The sequence below is a fragment of the Phaenicophaeus curvirostris genome, chromosome Z, assembly GCF_032191515.1.
Source record: "Phaenicophaeus curvirostris isolate KB17595 chromosome Z, BPBGC_Pcur_1.0, whole genome shotgun sequence".
Classification (NCBI taxonomy): Eukaryota; Metazoa; Chordata; class Aves; order Cuculiformes; family Cuculidae; genus Phaenicophaeus; species Phaenicophaeus curvirostris.
Window position 1 is genome coordinate 31,811,167 of NC_091431.1, and position 18,860 is coordinate 31,830,026.

Sequence of the window (18,860 nt, forward strand, 5' to 3'; positions counted from 1 at the left end):
TGCTATTCTAAAACAAAACAAAAGTCACTAAATTCCAAAATCACTACACTTGAAAACCAGAGAAATTTCTAAGACATTCCTTTGCGTGTCTTGCATTCTTTTCATGTTGACCAGCTTGCACAGGTACTGTACAAATTTAGAGGTAATTAACCATGCAAAGACAAAGTGGTATGTCCTGAAGAGTAGCTGTCCCCTTCCACTCCAGAAATGCAGGGCCAGCACTGTGATGGAGACTTGGTTTGACAAAGGAACAGACTCTTGAGAATAGCATTTTAAAAAAGAGGACCTGTACTGGCTCTTTTAACATATATCATGCAAAAGCTGGTGTTCAAAAGCTTATATTCTTTTGCTTAAAAAAATGTTTTTCAACTTATTACCAATACTTGGTTAAACCCTCCACTGTTCTGGTAGGCACTATTCTTTTCCTTGTTTTCAATAATCCTTGAAATCCTGAAAAAATTGAATGAATTTGTATATTAACAGAAGTCATATTTCGTAATAGAACATAATTTGAATAAGCACTAGTGACTGAACTAATGCCTAGGATAATTAAGCATTACAATTCTAAGAATTCTCCAACTTGTTCATTTCAAAAGCCAATTTAACATGTAGATGGCTCAGAAATCCTATGAAAATACAATGGTTTAAAAACATTCAAACAGCTCAGCTGACCTGCAGTCAATATACAAATCTAGCAGCTCACCAACTACACAAATATTGGTAACCAAGAATACAGCATAGGGTGCAGCAGGGCAGAAGCAGAACTGCAGTTTTGGGGAGAAAAACCTGCAAGATTTTTCTGGAGGTTAGTGTTCATTAAGACAGACTTACACTGAGATGTTAGGGAAAGTGAAATTAAGTATAACTTGTAAAAAAAACAACACTAAATGGAAGCCTGGAATACGTGGTCAAGGAAAACCACAGGAGAAAAAAGCGTCTTAAAAACAGATAGTGTTTGCCTCTATCTAAAGCAATATAAATTCAGTTAATCAGAGCCACACCAAAATATTACAGCTGCTGATAGCCAAAACACTCTTTGATTTAAAGGGGAAAGTTTGGTGCTTCGGGAATGATCTGAGCTATAGCAGGAAGACGGGATAAAAAAACATACTTTGATCAGAGGACTCTACTACATTTTCTGCATTACCTACTACATGTTAAATACTTATTTGGGGTAAGCCAAGTAACCAAATTACAGTTGTATGTAGCAAGCAGCTAGGGAACTGCACAAAATCAACAACTGAGTACGTATTTACATTTTTAAGCGAATGTGAACATGCATAAAAGGAAAAAAAAAAAAAGTGAAGCTAAGTAGTGCTAAGTATAACTTTTCTTATCCTGTTTTGTCATTTTATTCACGTATCAGCTACAGCTCCAAATTTTAGACAAGTCTAGAAAAAAACAATCTTTCTCTCAGCACTGATAGTTACTATATTGCAATGTGAATTACAGTACAACAGAACCAAGGACAGTAACTGTCATTCTAGGCAGTTATACAAAACCTTAAAGATAGTTCTCAATATTATATTTATATACTGCATCCAATTAATTTGCTCTAAAAAAATGAACTATTATTATTTCAATTATTTTCAAAAGCCTCTCCTTTACCTATTCATTAGCATAATTCCATAGGAATCAAAATCCACACAGACAGACACATCATTTCCAAGAATCTTTAAAGCATCTCAGTATGCAAATGAATTATTTTCCTCTTTTGCTTAAGATTGACAAAAGTCAGACCGATTACACTGTCAAGAACTGATAATGAAACCCCTACAGCAACGATAATAGGTCACAGGATGAGAGTAGGCTTCAACTACAATGTAGATGAGATGGAGTTGCAACCCACTTACCATTAGTAACTGCTCATTTGAAAATTTTACATTTCAAATATATCCTCTGAAGGAATAATAGAGGATTACTTAAAAGGATTACTATTTATAATCAAAAGAAGGGCAGACCTTTATTTTACGATTTTTAAAGAGTACCATCAAGTACGCACAATGACAAATAGCCTGTCTTACTTACTTACTACATGGGCTTTTACGTTGCAATCAAGTTGCTCAGTATAAAAAATAAAAACATTATCCTGTTTCACTCTGTAAGTTCTAGCAGGTTTGATAAAGGCATTAATAAATAGACAAAACTAACACAAGTCAGTCATACCTTTAGCCACAGCTTCTTTATACTTTTCTTTGGCAGAATTTACTTCTTTTATCAGCTGTCTATAAGTAGATTTTAGCTTTTCTAGTTCTGTCTTTGTGACCTTTAAGAGAATAGAAATATAAAAAGCATTAAAAATACTTATCCTCAACATATAAAAAACCTCCTTGTAGTATTATTGAAAGAGAATTAACAAGATTTATTTTCCAAACCAAGAATGTTACTATTTCCCATTTGCTTGAGATAATCTGAAAATATTACATTGTGTAATAACGTCAAAATCAATAAATGCATAGAATAAAAGAAGAGGTCTGAAACAGAAATCCACATCCACAGCAATGTAATGAAAGATACGTTTAGGAAATCCAGCTTATCAAAAACCACTATCCCATTTCAATGACAAGGAAAAAAATGCATCAAAAAGACACTCAATAAATCATACTAGATGTAAGACGTCTATGCATAGGAAGGAATTCTTTTACCATCTACAAAATTAAAAGTAAGATAGAAGCATTTTTAGATATTACAGTTCATATGAGTGGCTTAGAAACAGCAGCAGCTCAGGAACCAATCTATCTGTTTAAAGACTTGAATCCCTAAAAAGGAAAAGAAACCAAATCAAACAAACAAAAAAACTACCTACAGTGGAGCAGAACACTAAAGAATATTTTTGCAATGGAAGGAGCTTCACTGAACATGACATTTTTGGTCAAAAACTTTGGTCAAAAACAAGTTTGCCTCTTCTATGCCCAAATTCTGTCACTGTGTGACAAAAGTAGTACACGGTTCACAAATAATCACAAATGGTGAACTTGCAAAGAAAAGCTAATAACACACCAGCCACTAAAATAGAAAAAAGATGGTATATATGGTAAAGAAAAGTAAGGAGTATAACAAAAAGAAAAATCGTGGAAGATAAACTTCATTTAATGGAAGTGCTCCCCTCACTGAATGTACAGAAAAGGAAATCTGTTCTACAAGAAAGTTGTTCCTCTTGCAGTTGGCATGAAGGTGGCTGGAGTTCACAATATTCCCTTTTTCATGAGGCAAGACCCAGATATTACTACTTTCATCCTCTGAAATGCAATAGGATTCCTCCAAGAGCCAACTAGGTGCTATCTACAGTTTCTGTTTCTGGGCCAACAGTGCAAATATTTAATTGAAAGGCAGGAACTTTGCTCTGCATCCATCTCATATTCTCATCTCTTATTATTTAGATGCTGTAAATTATAGTCACAATTTTAGACTAATAGAGGTGACACAGCAAAAAACAACTTTATGACAAATTTGTATTATAAAGACCATAAAAATGGAGGAAAAAATAAAATTAGGAATGAGAGAACACATTTAAGACATAAGTGACAAGAAATTACTTCTCAGAGAGAACTGGGAAACAAAAGGTAGGTCAATAGTAGTAACAGATCTTCACTCAATAGTACTGAGAAACCTTCATATTAATTCTCAAATATACTTTACTGACTTTAATACTGTGCTCTTCCAAGATACAAGACCAAAACCAAGAGGATCTTGGTATGCTACCAGTTTTTCCACTTCTTCTATCCTTATTACTTTCAGATGCACCAATCCATAAGTGACTGCGAGTGATTATTTAGCTTGGAAATTTTATCAGATAAGACAGCCTACTGACCATTCTGCTTTTTACGTTTACCATAGCACAAACAAAACCAGAGGAACTAAAAAGACCCATCCTCAATATATTACTCTTTAAACATACAAAACTATAATAAATTTATAAAGCACAGTTAAATAAGATACCTTATACATCTCTGCTTCAATTTGCTGATGAACACCTACATAACTCTTCTTAACTTGCTGTTTATCTTTTATCATCATTGTAAGCCTATGCAAAGGCCCAGAATTAAGATCCTCTGCGTGTGTCTTCATTATTTTGCTCAGCTGTTCTGTTTGCTGTACCACAAGCAACCAAGACTATAAAAAAAGTTAGAACAGAAAGTGTTTACTTATTTTGTCTTACAAATAACAGAACAAGGAACATGAGCTGTGGGAAAAGAGGCATCACTGCTTAAAATAATTAAGTAAAATAAAATAAAAAAAATTTAAACTTACCCAAATGCATTTGAGCTCTTCTAAAATAAAGTTCTTTAAGTGATAGCAAAATCATGCCTTAAATTTACCCATAAAATCAAATATCATATTGTATGGTCACCCTTCACCACTGCCCTACTACTACTTCTGAACACTCATGAAAGCTTTACAGTCTTTTTGGGAATACATCCCTGACGCCGGTGAAAACCATGTTCTCATGCCCTTTGTTCTCCTGTTTCCCAGCTACTCTGTTCAAGCTGATTTCTCTGTCCTTGTCTAAATATCTCACAGTTATATGCACTTGTGCGGTTCCTCTTTAAGAGGATACAATTCATCAGCTGGCTCACATAACTATCAGTACCAGTTAGGCCACCAGTAAAGCACAAGGTGCTAACAGGGTAAGAGACAGAAGCAATTATTCACCTTTCATAGTAACCCAACATCTTTCTATACCCTTACTTTAATGTCTTCCTTGGCCATCCTGTCAGCTGGTTTTGAGGACAGCTTAACATGCTGTGTGTAGCTCAGAATTTTGATTAGAAATTGTAAACAGAAAGGCTTCCATTGCACCACAGATACAAACATGAAACTAAAAGTTCAGTTCAAATAACAGCATTTGTTACCCTAAAGATCCCTGTCACATTTTGTTGATTGGAACGGTATTGGATTCTTTAGAGATAATTCCCTGACACTATGCTACATCTAAAATTTCAAAATGCCTACATGGCATACATTTATCAAGTTTAAAGGCAGCTGGTATGCTTGTTTTACTAGCATTTATCTTAACTCTTACTAAAGACAGAAATCCACCTTAAATCATCAAAAGCTTTGAGGGTTCCTTTCATTTCATATAAAACATATATGCATGGTATCTCCATCTCTGGGTTCTAGAGAACAAAATAAAAGACAGTTAACTCCTGTATATATTACACCATCTTTAACATTTCCTTTAGGTTGTAAACATACCACAGACCAGCACAAAGCTATCTCAGACTGCTTAAATTGTTGTGCTGTAAAAAGGTCATGGCCGGAAACTTCCCAGCTATGGCTGCAAACTGCTTCACCTCTGCATTACAGAAGTTTCCAACTGACATCAGAAACCATACTGCAAAGCTACATATGATAAAAACATCATTAAAGAGCTGTTGGGAAGGACTAGAAAATACTGCTTTTCTAGTATGACTGGTTGCCACCATTAGGCCTTCCAGCAAATTTTGCTGCCTCTGCATGAAAAAACATAGTACAAATTTTCCCTAACACTATTTGTTTCAAAGTGCTCACTCTTGCTGTACACATTAAATAAAGAAACAAACAAACATAAAAGATTAGACGGCTTGGTATTTGGTTATTTGGTTTTGATGCCATGCAATACCAAAAATTCAATCTACAAGTATTTTAAATCTTAGGAGGAACAAGATTCTAGATTTATGTCCCAAAATATTTGGGTCATACTTTGATTCTGTAAAATTTCAGGAAAAGAGAAGAAGTATCATGAAACAGTAAAGAAGATTAGAATAAGGTAAGTAAAGGAACCAATTATTCAGATGTTTTAATTGCCAGAACCAATAAGACAATGTGTCAGTATACAACTTTAAAAATCCAAGGTGACAGTGAAATTTCAAGGCAAGTCCATAAAGATCTGCCAGTAGTATACAAATATTTTTCCTGTCTTATAATGATGTAGAGATTAGAGAGGGGGCTTGACAGAAAAATGGCATCTCCTTTGGAGAGGGAAAAAAAAAAAACCAACAAACCAAGAAAAAGGAAGAAAAATAATCTTGAAAGAACAACTTGAGTGTCTACATCCAAAACAAGATTTCAAAATGTGACACACATGCTTCTCTTCAACACAAATAGAACACAGCTGAAGTCAGACCTTCAGCTTTTTAAAATTTACTTGCTTACAGGAAGTGCCCCTGTCACTGACAGGAACATCCTAGCAAGAAGCAGCTAGGGAATGTTCAGGGGTTCATTATTATGCTAAATAGTCTGATGCCAATGCTCCTTTACTGTTCTAGCCCTAATCTGCTCTGTTTCATTGCCTGAAGGATTTGCAAAGCACAATTTACCTAGGACATAAGAACAACTCTAGTAGGGCAGTAATAGCAAGAATTATTAGTCATATCACAAATAACTCCAAGAGAATAGAATCGAAAGCCTGAAGAAAATACCTGACTTCTGCCAATCTTAGGCTTACGACAATGCTTTAATGTTTATTTACCTAAATCATCGCAACTTAAATAGCAAAATCTGTAACAAACTGCACATAAAACACACAATAAGGTGAAAAGCATTTCAAATGCATGACCAAAACACAGAGATTAAAAAAAAAATTAAAAAAAAATAAAGGTAGTATATCAATTTACAAGACGAATTATTGTGGGGGAGGGAAGCAGTAACAACTTATTATAGATAAACACTGTGCTGTGCTATTTTGGGGACAGCTGAAGTAGACTAGCTATACCAGCACAGCTTTCAAGTCACACAAAACATCCCTTAAATCCAGTATAAATCTAGACTCCTGCAGAGGAGCACTTACATTCCTGATGCTACACTACAGCTAGCCTTCAAGCAGCCACCCCATAAGCCCACTACGTAAAAATAATCCTGTTTAAAATTTAACTTGACCCAGAAAGTGTGTTTTCCTGCAGAGAGGAGATCAGGTGTACCAGAGTGAAGACACTGTGTAACCACTGCTACAGGAGAAGGATCAAAAATTGAATAAGCCAATAAAACAGAATAGTTCTCTCTAGTCAGGAAGGAATCCAAGTCAACAGTGAAGCTTGCAAACAGGTGAAAAAGAGAAGTTTATTTCATCAGTACCTTTACTGGACTTGCTATAAATCTGAAAATTGATAATTTGGGAGAAGGAGAGCCTTACCTTCATAAAAAGTCAACATAGTGATTTTAAATTGAATACAAAATAACTTCACAGTTACGAGAAATATACTGAATTAATGTGTTGGGTTTTTTTTTTGTAACACACACTGCAGTGTGAATATCAGCTGGAATGGTCAGCTTTGCCTCAGTTTCCTGGCATTTTCTATTTCTGTCATAAATTCTATATAACATAAACAATAGTTCGTATCCAAATATCTTAACAGAAAAGCTTACTATAGCATACTCATATTTTCAAAAACACTAAAGAAAATACCAGGCTCAATCCAGGAATCTGAATTTCAGAATCCAGGATTGATTATAGTTCAGTTATTATTTTCTAAGAAAGACTAGAGCTCTATTTCTGTATGTTCCATGGAGGAGATCATTTTTAAATACTTTAGCAACATTAACTCTCAAGAAGCTGAATGAACTTAACCCAAACTAAAACATACAAAAATAAATCCAGCACTGCTATTTCCAAGGATACCCCAAATTCAAAATACTTCAGTCTTACCTTAGACACATTGCTGATATAATCCAACTGACAAGTGCTCTCTTTATCTACTTGATTGCAAAGATTCTGTAAAGTGGAGGCATACTCCTTATCACTTTTTACTCGCATTACCATAAATTTCTTCACTGTCTCCAGTAGTCGTAGTTCCCAGTCTTGCAGTTTTAATAAAGCATCATGAGAATACTTCAGGTCACCTCCAAACCCCATTTTCTAAGGCACTATATACCGCACAAAGTAAATTACAGGCTCTTCACCACATCTGAAAGTAGAACAAGGTTCATTAGACATGTATTGAAAGAAAAATTTCTAGTTTGACAAAGTGGAACTATTAATGTCTAAACCTTGAAGTAACTTAACCATAAGATTAACCACATATATATACCTTCTTAAAATAAACTGAAAGGAGGGTCAGAGCACTGTTTTGAACACCCATCTGTGATCTCAGGCTCAGAATTGTCTCCCACTTTCCATCTGCAAAACATACCTCTATAACTTAAGAGTTAAAAGGGAACTAATAAAAGCCCTTAAGACGTACACTAAAGACCGATCCACATATTTAATCAAATATGTATAGTTGACAGTATCTCCAGACAAGAACTGCCAACTATACTGTTCCACTTCTGGTGACCTGAAACATTTGTTCCTGGTGTTTTCTGTCCTAGCAACACAGAAAAAGCCAAATAAAACATGGGCTCTCAGACACTGCATCTGCAGGAAATGGATAACTAGTTAGAAGCTACTTTGCTCCAAAACACTGTGTTAGCAGGACATTAAACTTGAGGATTTAACCTCCCCAAAATAAGAAAATATCCCAAACCACTGTCCACTACTCCTCTGAGACATACATTAGGGCAGACTCCTTTAGATCACATGATTTTCCTCTATGGCAGTCCAGTCTTACTGTACCAAATGGAAATCATTTGATAAACTGGAAAGAAATGCTGCCTCATAAACTGCAGGTCAAAGGCACCTGTTTGACCTGGGTATAAAACACCTGCACCTGTAAAAATGCAAAACTTCCATAATGTTTTAACAAACATTAATAGATTTATTTTGCTGATAGCCCATAGGCCAAAGTAGGACTAATAAACTTACTTTACATGGAGAACTGAGAGGTATCAACTAATGCCAACATTGCATTAGCTAATACCAGGATGTACAAGGCTCAGAGACAGACTTTTCAAGGCACCTAACATTTTTAACACATTAAATCAGCAGAACAGACAATGCAACAACATCCCATACCAGCCTGCTAAGCCTTCCTTCCCTACATAGTAATCAAATTTTTTCCAATTACACTGCTAGATGCCTGGATACACAGACAAAAATTGTACACATACTGCTCTCTAGTCTTTGTTTTCTAATATTCCATTCACCATGACAGAAGCAGTGCAGCAGAAATTTGTTTCGCAAAAGTGATAGAATTCTGATTCAGTAAGACTAACAAGCTGTCATAGTTTAGCTCCCCACCACCCTTGGCCAGAAGCTAAACAAGCAGTTGTGATCACTATCCCCACCACACACACGCAGGGAAAGAGAAAGGGAAATGAGAGGGAGTAACTCGTAGGTTGGAAATTAAAACAGGTATAATGAAATACTATTTAAAAAAAAGGAAAATAATATTAATAAAATAATAATAAAATATTTACAAATATACAAAATCGAACATCCCAATGACTATGCATTACCACGGATGCCGCAGAGCAGGCACAGGGAAAGGTTCCCAGATTGGACTCAGCAGCAGACAAGAGCTGCCATCAAGGAACTGGATTCAGGAATACACAGATGTGGGATCAGAAGGATGTGCAAGGTTCTTAGTAGATGCCAGCCATTGAAGAAGGGGGCCTCACCCTCATGATTCTTAGTTTTATTTTGCATATGACGGATATGGATTAGAATATTCTGTTGGTCAGCTTGGGGTTACCTGTCTGCTCCTCTCTGCAGGTGTGCCCCTTTGACTTACGACATTCCACCAGCTCAAGGATAACCTTGGTCTCCACAGAAATAGGTATAAGCAAGGGCCTTTAACATTCCAGTGCCCTGTTTCTTTGGTGATAACCATAAATTTTAAGCATTATCGCTTCTAGCAACAAGATACTGTCTGGAATATATGTTCTTAATTTTCAGAAAATGAAGTTAGTTAGACCAGGCTTAGCTGAAAAGTTAGGAAATTGGTTCCACTTTAGCTGAAACCAGAATAAGTGTAGTCTCAAATGTGATGATGCCCAACTGGGTAAGCTAGTTTCTGTAAGCATTCCTCGTAAATTATGAAAATGTTCAATGATGATACTCAGGAATACTCAAGTGGTCCAACATTGTGGAGGCACAGAAGCAGTGAACAAGTATCCAAAACCAAAGCCACTTAAACCCGACATTTTTAATTAAAACCACTTTTAATTTTTTAACACTTTTTTAATTTTGAATCCAAGGTCCTGTGTGTCTGACAATGATGGAAACTAAACGAGCAAGGAAGAAAAAAGCACATTTCTCAGGATGCCATTGTACCCTTTTAACAATGTATAACCTTCTGTTATATATTGCCATGAAAGATACCCAAGACTGAGACTACTAATCTTAAAATAAAGATGGATCCATATGCATCAGTTGCAGCTTGTGGTTTCATGATATCAATAACAAGCTAGGTAGACAATAAACCACAAACCAGAATGGCCTCCAGTTAAATGCAGAACACGAAAGCAGAACAGTCATCTCACTTCTCCAGAAGGAGGCATATGGAAGAAGCATGGTAAGCAGAGAGCACCACACTCACTCTTGATCTGCTGTCAACACCCTTGCTCCTAAATCTCCATGGGTTCCAAATCACTTAGCTTGGCTTATATTTTCCAGATCCTTTCCAGAAACATTAAGAATACTGCAAAATCATAAAAAGAAGAGGACTTGGATTCAGAAGACAAATTCTCAAATTCAAGGCTTCTGTACTGATACAAAAACCCCACTTTATTTAAAGAAAAAAAATTAAATCATCTGAAAATATTTTTAAACAACCTGATTCTGTAACTGTATGATGATGTGCTGTAGAATCCATCTCAGTTTCTGAGTGTGAGATTTACAGTAGTTATATGCCATTCAAACAATGAAATAAATCATGCTTAGCCCTTCATTGAAATCTTAAATAAAAATCAGGCTGTTAAACAATTGATACTTCTGTTAGTGTAGGATCTACTTCTGGAATCTACAACACCATGAAACATAAAACTCATACTTCACTACCATTTGTTTACACTAATCACATATTCAGAATATTATCTGTATATGCATTAGATGCAAAATGTATGGAACATGAACTAGCTGAACTAGTGCTATTGCCATCAATAAACATCCAAAGTGGTAATCTAAAGCTAGCCTGACCATTTCAAAACTGGTCTGAAATACTAGACTACTCAAGACAAATTAGGTAGTTCATTTTCAGGAAGGCTTTTCTGCAAAACATAGCTAACATACCTTAAAATTTTCCTCAAGAACTGATCCTTAGTACATACCTCTCTGCATGAGCAGCTACTCCCTCTGATTTTCACTTTCTGAAACACACTTTTATTTTCTGGGAACTCTGGGAAAGAAAAGCAGGTAAAACATTTTATTATTATTATTTCAGCATTTTAAAATACATTGCAAAATTTTAAAATACATTGCAAAATTTAAACTCATGAAAGTGAAACACATGCTACCACCAGCATCCAGGCACATTCAGATTTCAAACAGATGTTAAAGAACTGCATGTCATAAAATGAAACCATTCTGAAAATTCCATTTATCAAACAAAACAACAGACTGGAGCCACTTGAACACAGAGAAGTTGTATCTTCTTATCTCTGCACACAAACAAAAAGTACATCTTTTTTTTAAATAATTACTCTATCATGTATGTTAGAATGGAGAATTTTTCTCTCCTAATGTAAAAATAAAATGCAAGCCCAACTTTTCTTCAGAATTCCAATTACTACCAACTTCTTATCTATGTGCATATTTTCATCTGCATACAAGTCGTTAGCAGAATTTAAAACTGGTAATGCAAGTCCAGCACTGGTCTGATAGGCATATAATAGCTAGTACACAGAAGTATAATAGAAGATAACCCATGAACAACACAGCTGTCTGTAAGAGAGCAATGAAATCTTTCAAAATTCTTGTTGTTTCTGAGCTCAAACATACTAGAATTTGATAGTTACAGACAGTGTGTTACCTCTATGCAATAAGCCCCTAAAAAATAAACATATAAAAAAACCCAAAAAACCAAAAGAAGATAAGGCTAGAGCAGAAAACCTAGTCAATCTGTTATTCTGAAGTCATTCCCTAGACAGCCAAAGCCAATGCCACACCAGATCCTCTTTAGACTGGGGATATATAAGACATTCTCTCAAAATGAAGCATCAGAGGAGTATTTAAAAATATCAAAGTAATAGTAAGAATTCACCATAGCCAGATTACTGGTCAGCTGAAGTCTTAAAAGCATCAAATATGAAATTGCCAGACTTCCATACTGGGCAAGGCAGTTGAAACCATACTGAAGAATTTGTAGACTGGAACAATAGGGAGGAAAAAAAATGCAGCTTTTGTAGAGGAAAGTCATGCTTCACAACTTCACAACTTAAAGAGTTCTTTGAAGGAACCAAGGATCATGTAGATAAAGGTGTTGGAAATGGTAGTGAACAAAAGACTTCTAAAAGGTTTCTGCTGATGTCTCTCATAGGAAGCTGTTACAGAAGAGAGGACTTTGCAGGGTAAGATTTAAGAGACAAAAGATTCACGGGGGAGAGAGTCATAAGTCATCAGCATCTGGGCTGCTATTCTAAACAGTCACCTGCTTATCTGTCATTTCACGTATCACCTCTGCTTAAGTTTGCAAATTATACAAAATCATTACAAGTAATCAAATCTTAACCATTAAAAAAATCTGCACAAGAACCCTAGAATACCATGTAACAAGCATATAAAACAGCAGATTAAGTCACCTGTCAGTAAATGCAATGCCACACGCTGGAAGAAAGAACTCTTTAATGCCACTGCCAGAAAAAGATCTGGTAGTCTCTTGACATACATCTTCAAAAACAATGATTAAGTGCTTTGAAGTGGTCATAACAGAAGCCATCCAAAATATCAGACTTTTTTTTAATAAAGGAAGAGAGAACATAACATATGCTCAGGGACATAGTCTAGTGGCAGATAGGAATGGTTAGACTCCATAGTCTAAGAGGTCTTTTCCAACCGAGTAATTCTATATTCTTACAATGCTGATATATTTGTGCTCTTCTTATACCTTCAAATTATTCTATCTCATGAAGAATGTAAAGGGTAAAAAACGTACAGGTAATACTGATCAGTGTATGGAGCAGCTTCTGCACAAAGAACCCAGAAAGGATATTTTAGCTTACAAAATAGGTAAGTATGAAAGGGTGTTAGATCCAAGTACAAAAAAGAATAATCACAATAGCACAAAGCGACATCGTATATCAGATGCCTGAAGTGTTTCTCATAAGAGCACTGGAAAAACAAAATTTTAAAAGGTTGCTCTTAAGCACTTCTTTGCCTAGTAAATAATTAAATGAGAGAATTCAATGCCTAAAGACATTTTTGAGATGAAGAAACAAATATGTTAAAAAATTATAAAAAATCATGAAAAAACACCCTAATGAATAGCAAAACTTCTATCCCAAGATATCTCTAATCTGCAAAGCAAGACAGGAACTATTTTTCTGCATTTGTGCCAAGAGCTTCTTCTTCTCTGACAATAGCAATTACAGAGCTAGACAGACTTGACTTGATTGCATACATTTTCACACAGTGCACTCTCAATTCTTACCCCTACAGCTGTAAAATCAGTTTTCCCTAGCAGCTCTTGCAGCTGTGATCTTACTAAAAATACATGAAAATAAGAAGCAGTGAGTTCCGTTAAGAATAGGATTTACACTTGTCAGTAGTATAAAAAAAAAAAACAAACACACAACAAACCCAAAACAACACAACACAAGAAACCACTAGATAAAAGCACCGGATAAAATTAGAAGACACACATCCTTTTTTGGACATACAAAGTTTCCATTACGTGTTGGAATTCTTTTCACATTCAAATGGTAGTAATAGACATAATGGAAGTAAGTGACTGATGATCACGTAGGTATGTAGGTGTAAAGGCTTATAATCTATGGACACTATCTAATTCTTTCCCCTTTCAGCAGAGACCTGCATATATTTACCTACAGCAGAAAGATTTTGTCACGACTCAGTATTCACAGGCTACCTGATTTAGTATTACCCTGACCTTAGCAAACAAAAAAGTTTCTCAGTAATCAAATCACACCTTCCCCACACTGTGACTGAGGAATACTGAGAAGACCAGTCACTTCTTTGCAACCTGAATATCCTATTTTTTCATTAATTCCAATTATTTCAATCTTTCATATAAATAATTTTCTAGACCACTGCTGTCCTCCGAACACCCTCCAATTGGTCCCACTTGACTTAAGAGTTCAGAACCTAAAACAGTGGCGTATTGTAGGACCTACTAACTCTGAAAAGTGCAGAGACATCACTTCAAATTATTTCTGATCTCCTGCCCGAGTGCTTTAACTCTCCTGAACGTCACAATACTTTGCCCCCTTCTTAGTTTGTGATTCAAAAATTCGGTGTCCTTTTCCACAGACCTGCATCTTACACTGCTTCTTCCCCCATCACACATCCATGCAGTCCAGCCTACAGACATTATGTTGCTCTCATGCCAACTGACACCTTACTTTGTCCCAGACGATGTCTCCCATTTGCCAAAATTATTGGAAATAATAATCCCATTCTCTACCACACCTACAGTTGTTCCCAGCTCCCCAGTATGTTGAAGGAATTAGGAAGTTCCCTAGTATGATGAAGTTCCCAGCTTTCTCAGTATGCTCTTTACTTCATCATCTCAGGTCTCCTGTAAAAAATGTGCAACAGGAAGAACTGCAGATGGTTGGCATTCGGCAAGTGCTGTTTAGGCAACAAGTTTCGCTTCCATCCTGCAGAATTTTCTACCTCACAGGCACATGTAAATAGCAAGGCAGATGCCAGAGACTGAATCTCACCAGGCAAAAGAGTACAAGAACTTAAAGGCAGCCAGAGATTAGAAAAAGCAGAGCTAGGCTGATTGCCACATGGTCACACTCTGCTACGGCAGCACTCCATGCTGTGTTCTTGTTAACTTTAAAAAAGGCAGTGCCACATACAAAGTAACAGACATCATACATCCTGCTTTCACAGGGTAAACACACCTACTTTCTTGATACATTATACTTGCTTACAAGTAAAGAAAGCTTCTCTTTCACATTTTTTTCCAGGAATTACATTCTCCGTAGTTTCCTAGTTCCAATGAAAGTCAGAGAAAAGCCCAGCATCAATAAAGTGTACCTGACCAATGAATTTTTACTGAACTCTCAATTCTGTAGTGTTGCAACATTTATCTCCATATTAGATCTTAGCAGTAAAAAAGATGGAGCACGATAAAGCTGATAAAAATTACTGTTACGTGGCACACACCATGCTCTGGTTATCTTCAACCAAATTCTGAAGGACAGGACTGCTCTAGAAGGGTGCAAACCCTTAATCCCAAGGCCATCTATTGAAGTATCTCTTCAGGGAAGACAGAGGAGGGAAAAACACTGACAGAGTACTGAGGATCTCTCTTCATCACAAAACACCATATAGGGGTCCTCCTTGGAAAGATTTCAGGTCTCAAAACTCTCCTAGCTGCTGCCACTGCATGTTTCAACTTAGAAATCTGGAATACTTCTACAAGCTTCTTCTGGCAGCACTGTATTACCTCTTGATGGCCACAGAAAACCAGAAACCTACAGGATGTGAAATGCTTTTAAAGGTCTAGAGCCAGTTTGATTTCTTCCTATGGCCCAACATCAACCAGAATTTCTCACTGCAGTCAAAATAATTAGATCAAAAATCTGCCATTAGTCTGTAAGATACGACACTACTGGTCTCCTCAGGAGAAACATAATCTAGTTTCAAGTATTTATTGCCCTTTGAAAAGAATTTCAAAGAACAATCAGGGTGTTGCTTCTTCTTTCCTCCTTCATTAAATTACATCCTTCTTGCTCCTTAAACCCTCTACTTAGTAAACTCACTATTCATTCAGTCCTCATTAGTTCATTTATCTCCTTGGCACCATTGCATGACAGTTAACATAGTGCAATTCAACAGTATTCCATATAAAAAAAAAATCAGCCCACGAGGACTCACGTCCCTTTCCAACATATAATATGCCAGATTTTTATACTGCAGGAAACATAACATGTGGTTCAGAGACAGCTGTTACCTCAAGTGTTTGCTGGCTGTTCCTAAGCTAAATGACTTTTCCTTTGCAGGCTCTGTATTCTGAAAGATACTTACTGAGATAACTCAGTTAAATGGGATACAGTTATACTCACTATAAAAGCAGAGTCAGCAGAAAAACAGACGTCTGAACCATGCACTTGCACCTCCTTAAACACTTGAAGCGTGTAACAAATTTTAATGCGTAGATTTTACAACTGTATACCAGCTAACTTTTCAAGACAAATGAAGAAATCTACCCTATCTTTCTATATCCAGTCAGTTTGGTTTGGGTATCATCAGCCTTATCAGTTATAAATAACGCTCCTTCTCAATGGTATTATTCCCCTTTGAAAATCTATAAACGGATCAAGCTTGAATTAATAGATGTAGTAACAAACAGTTAAAAGTTGTGGATATTCAATCCCCTGGGTCTCTAGAAAAGAGGTAATTAAGTGCACACGATGGAAAAAAAGTATGTTTGGACTCTTCACGTGGAAATGTATTTGCATACGTAAGATTCAGCCGAACTCATCTTTATTGCAATAGATTCTATTTTTATCCCCAGTCTTTCACTTTGTGTATCAAAATTATTCCTGCTTGAAGAGATGCCAAGCAGCTAACTTCTCATTTATGAAGTAAATGTTCTTCAGGACGTAGCACCATTCATAGATATTCTTCAGGAAAAAAAAATAAATTTAGGGATGATAATAATGTTATTATCGCAGGCAAGGATTATTTAGGTCCCTCAGAATTCTTGCTTTACTGTACTCTGAGACAATTGAAGAGAATTTTACTGACTACATCTTTAAACATGAAATCCCAACTTAATCTGAAATAAATTCTGCAGAGGGCCACAAGCCATCCTATTGTAACAGTCAAATGCTAACACTCACCTGCTTAACTGCTGCTCTGGAAATGGCAGCTCCCACCCGCAAATCACAATAACCACCACGTAACTCCCCACCATGTAAATTCCTACATCTCCACTAGTCTTCTAAAGTCTGGTTAGGAGTGACTCAGGCGATGAAATACTACAGCACAAGAGATCATCATGTCACAGCCCATCAAAATGGTGTCTTAGCACCCTAATATGCAGGGTTATGCACTGCATGCACTGTGGAAACACAAAGCCTTAAGTTTGAGGATACAGGGCATATAGGGATAGGATGCCTCTGGGAGACTATTCTACATAGGACACAAATCTTCTGCAGTGTGCATCCATATTGTGGCTGGAGCAGAGACTGGGGAAAACAATGGAGAAAACCACTGTGCGCAGGTTTCCTTTTAGAAGGTACCATCTGGCTCAAAAAAAGCAAAATTATAAGGTTGTGGCATGGAAAACTAAGTGGCCGTGGAAGAAGACAAGGACTGAAATAAACTGAGATTTTGACCTCAATAAGGACATTTGTAATTATCTTTTCATATAAAAAAAGAATTATTCAGATAGGTTACATGATCTAGATACCAGTTAAATTTGTTAAAATAGTAGCTTTAGATTTACTTAAGAGATTCACTGATGAGAGATTTCACCCTACGATTTCAACATTCACCTAATCCAAAAGGGAAAACTGGGTATTAAAAGGCCTTCCTCTATCTTTTTTGCAGACCTTTAACTCTTTACAATTCTCTGCTTTTTTGGCTGCGCACTTCAGCTGCTAACACTTTGCTGTGTTTAGTGAATCAGGCATTTCTTTTTGTCTGGTGAACTTCAGTTATTACATCTGCTGAACTGGTAAATATTATAGAAACTACAGAAAACATATTCTCCCTGGGAGAAAACACCATCCACAGCATCAACACACAACATACCAATACCAACAATAAACAAGTCTGTATTTTTCTGATTCCATGCTTTATATTTTTTAATCAGTAAAAAGGTGCTCCAGTACTATGATTTTCCTTAAAATTGGCTACAAAAGCAATTCCCACAACATTTTTCTGAAAGAATAGCACAATTGTTTTAAAATGTCATTACTTAATGTTTAAGCTGTCACTTTTTCAACAGCTGGCAACTTTGCTTGACTGTACTCCTTATCTAGAATTCCTGATACTTACTTGGGGTACAAATATTGTGAGGTACTATTTCACATTCATGAACACTTCAAAGCATAAGCCACAACTAGGAAGTCAGATGCCATCTGAAAGAAACCCAAAACATCAAAGAAAGCTTTTGCACAATTCACAAAAGCAGTATTTTAACAGACACAGTAGCAGTACACTATACTAAGCAGATCTTAACAAACTTGTACAGTTTAATACAAGACAGGACAAGCTTTAGGCATTCAAAGATTTAGAAGGTTTACGCTAAGACCCTACTTTACTTGTTTACATGTTCACCAAGAGTGAATTTTGTGATTTACTAGACCAGTGGCTAATAACCTCCACCAGCAGAGCCATTATTAATATGTTATTTGTCTGAGCATTACAGTACCAAATATTCAATAAAATCATCCCTGCCTTTATTAAATAACCATTAAATCCATGCCCCTTCCCACTCTGGTCTGTTTTGTACTGAGAAAAACAACTTATTACTGTCATCTCAGTCCAAACAGCAAACATTACAATGTGATGATGAACCATTTAAGTTATAATATGCTGTCGATGTATAGAATAAGACTTTCCAGTTTTTTCTAAAGCAAAAAGGCATAAACAGAGGTGGAGAAAAGCAGCAAATCTGACAAACCAAGTACTGAAATTAAGAGATTTGCAAATTGAGGACCAAAACCTAAACATCCCCCTCCCTGGAAAATGCATTATGTGATCTTGTAAGGACTTCCACAGTGCTTTCCTCCATAAATACTTGATTTATTTATTAGAAGATGGAATGCTCTGGGGATGACTCAGCACTCTGTTAGAGGGGCTCATCTTCACAAACCTATCATGCTCAGTGCTGTAATTGTAGGTCTCCCAGGTTCTAAACAGG

General features: G+C 36.2%; 1 protein-coding gene across 1 annotated transcript in view; it reads right to left on the reverse strand.

The window, feature by feature from the left end:
* FER (FER tyrosine kinase) overlaps positions 1-18,047 on the reverse strand; it is a 129,290-nt gene extending 111,243 nt beyond the window's left edge. Inside the window, exons 1-5 of the mRNA XM_069879949.1 lie at positions 17,993-18,047; positions 11,125-11,192; positions 7,625-7,883; positions 3,940-4,113; positions 2,167-2,266 (exon numbers count right to left, since the gene is read on the reverse strand). Of these exons, the coding sequence (XP_069736050.1) occupies positions 2,167-2,266; positions 3,940-4,113; positions 7,625-7,831 (481 nt within the window). The 5' untranslated portion in view covers positions 7,832-7,883; positions 11,125-11,192; positions 17,993-18,047. The remainder of the gene's footprint in view (positions 1-2,166; positions 2,267-3,939; positions 4,114-7,624; positions 7,884-11,124; positions 11,193-17,992) is intronic.
* Between the last annotated feature and the right edge of the window lie 813 nt (positions 18,048-18,860).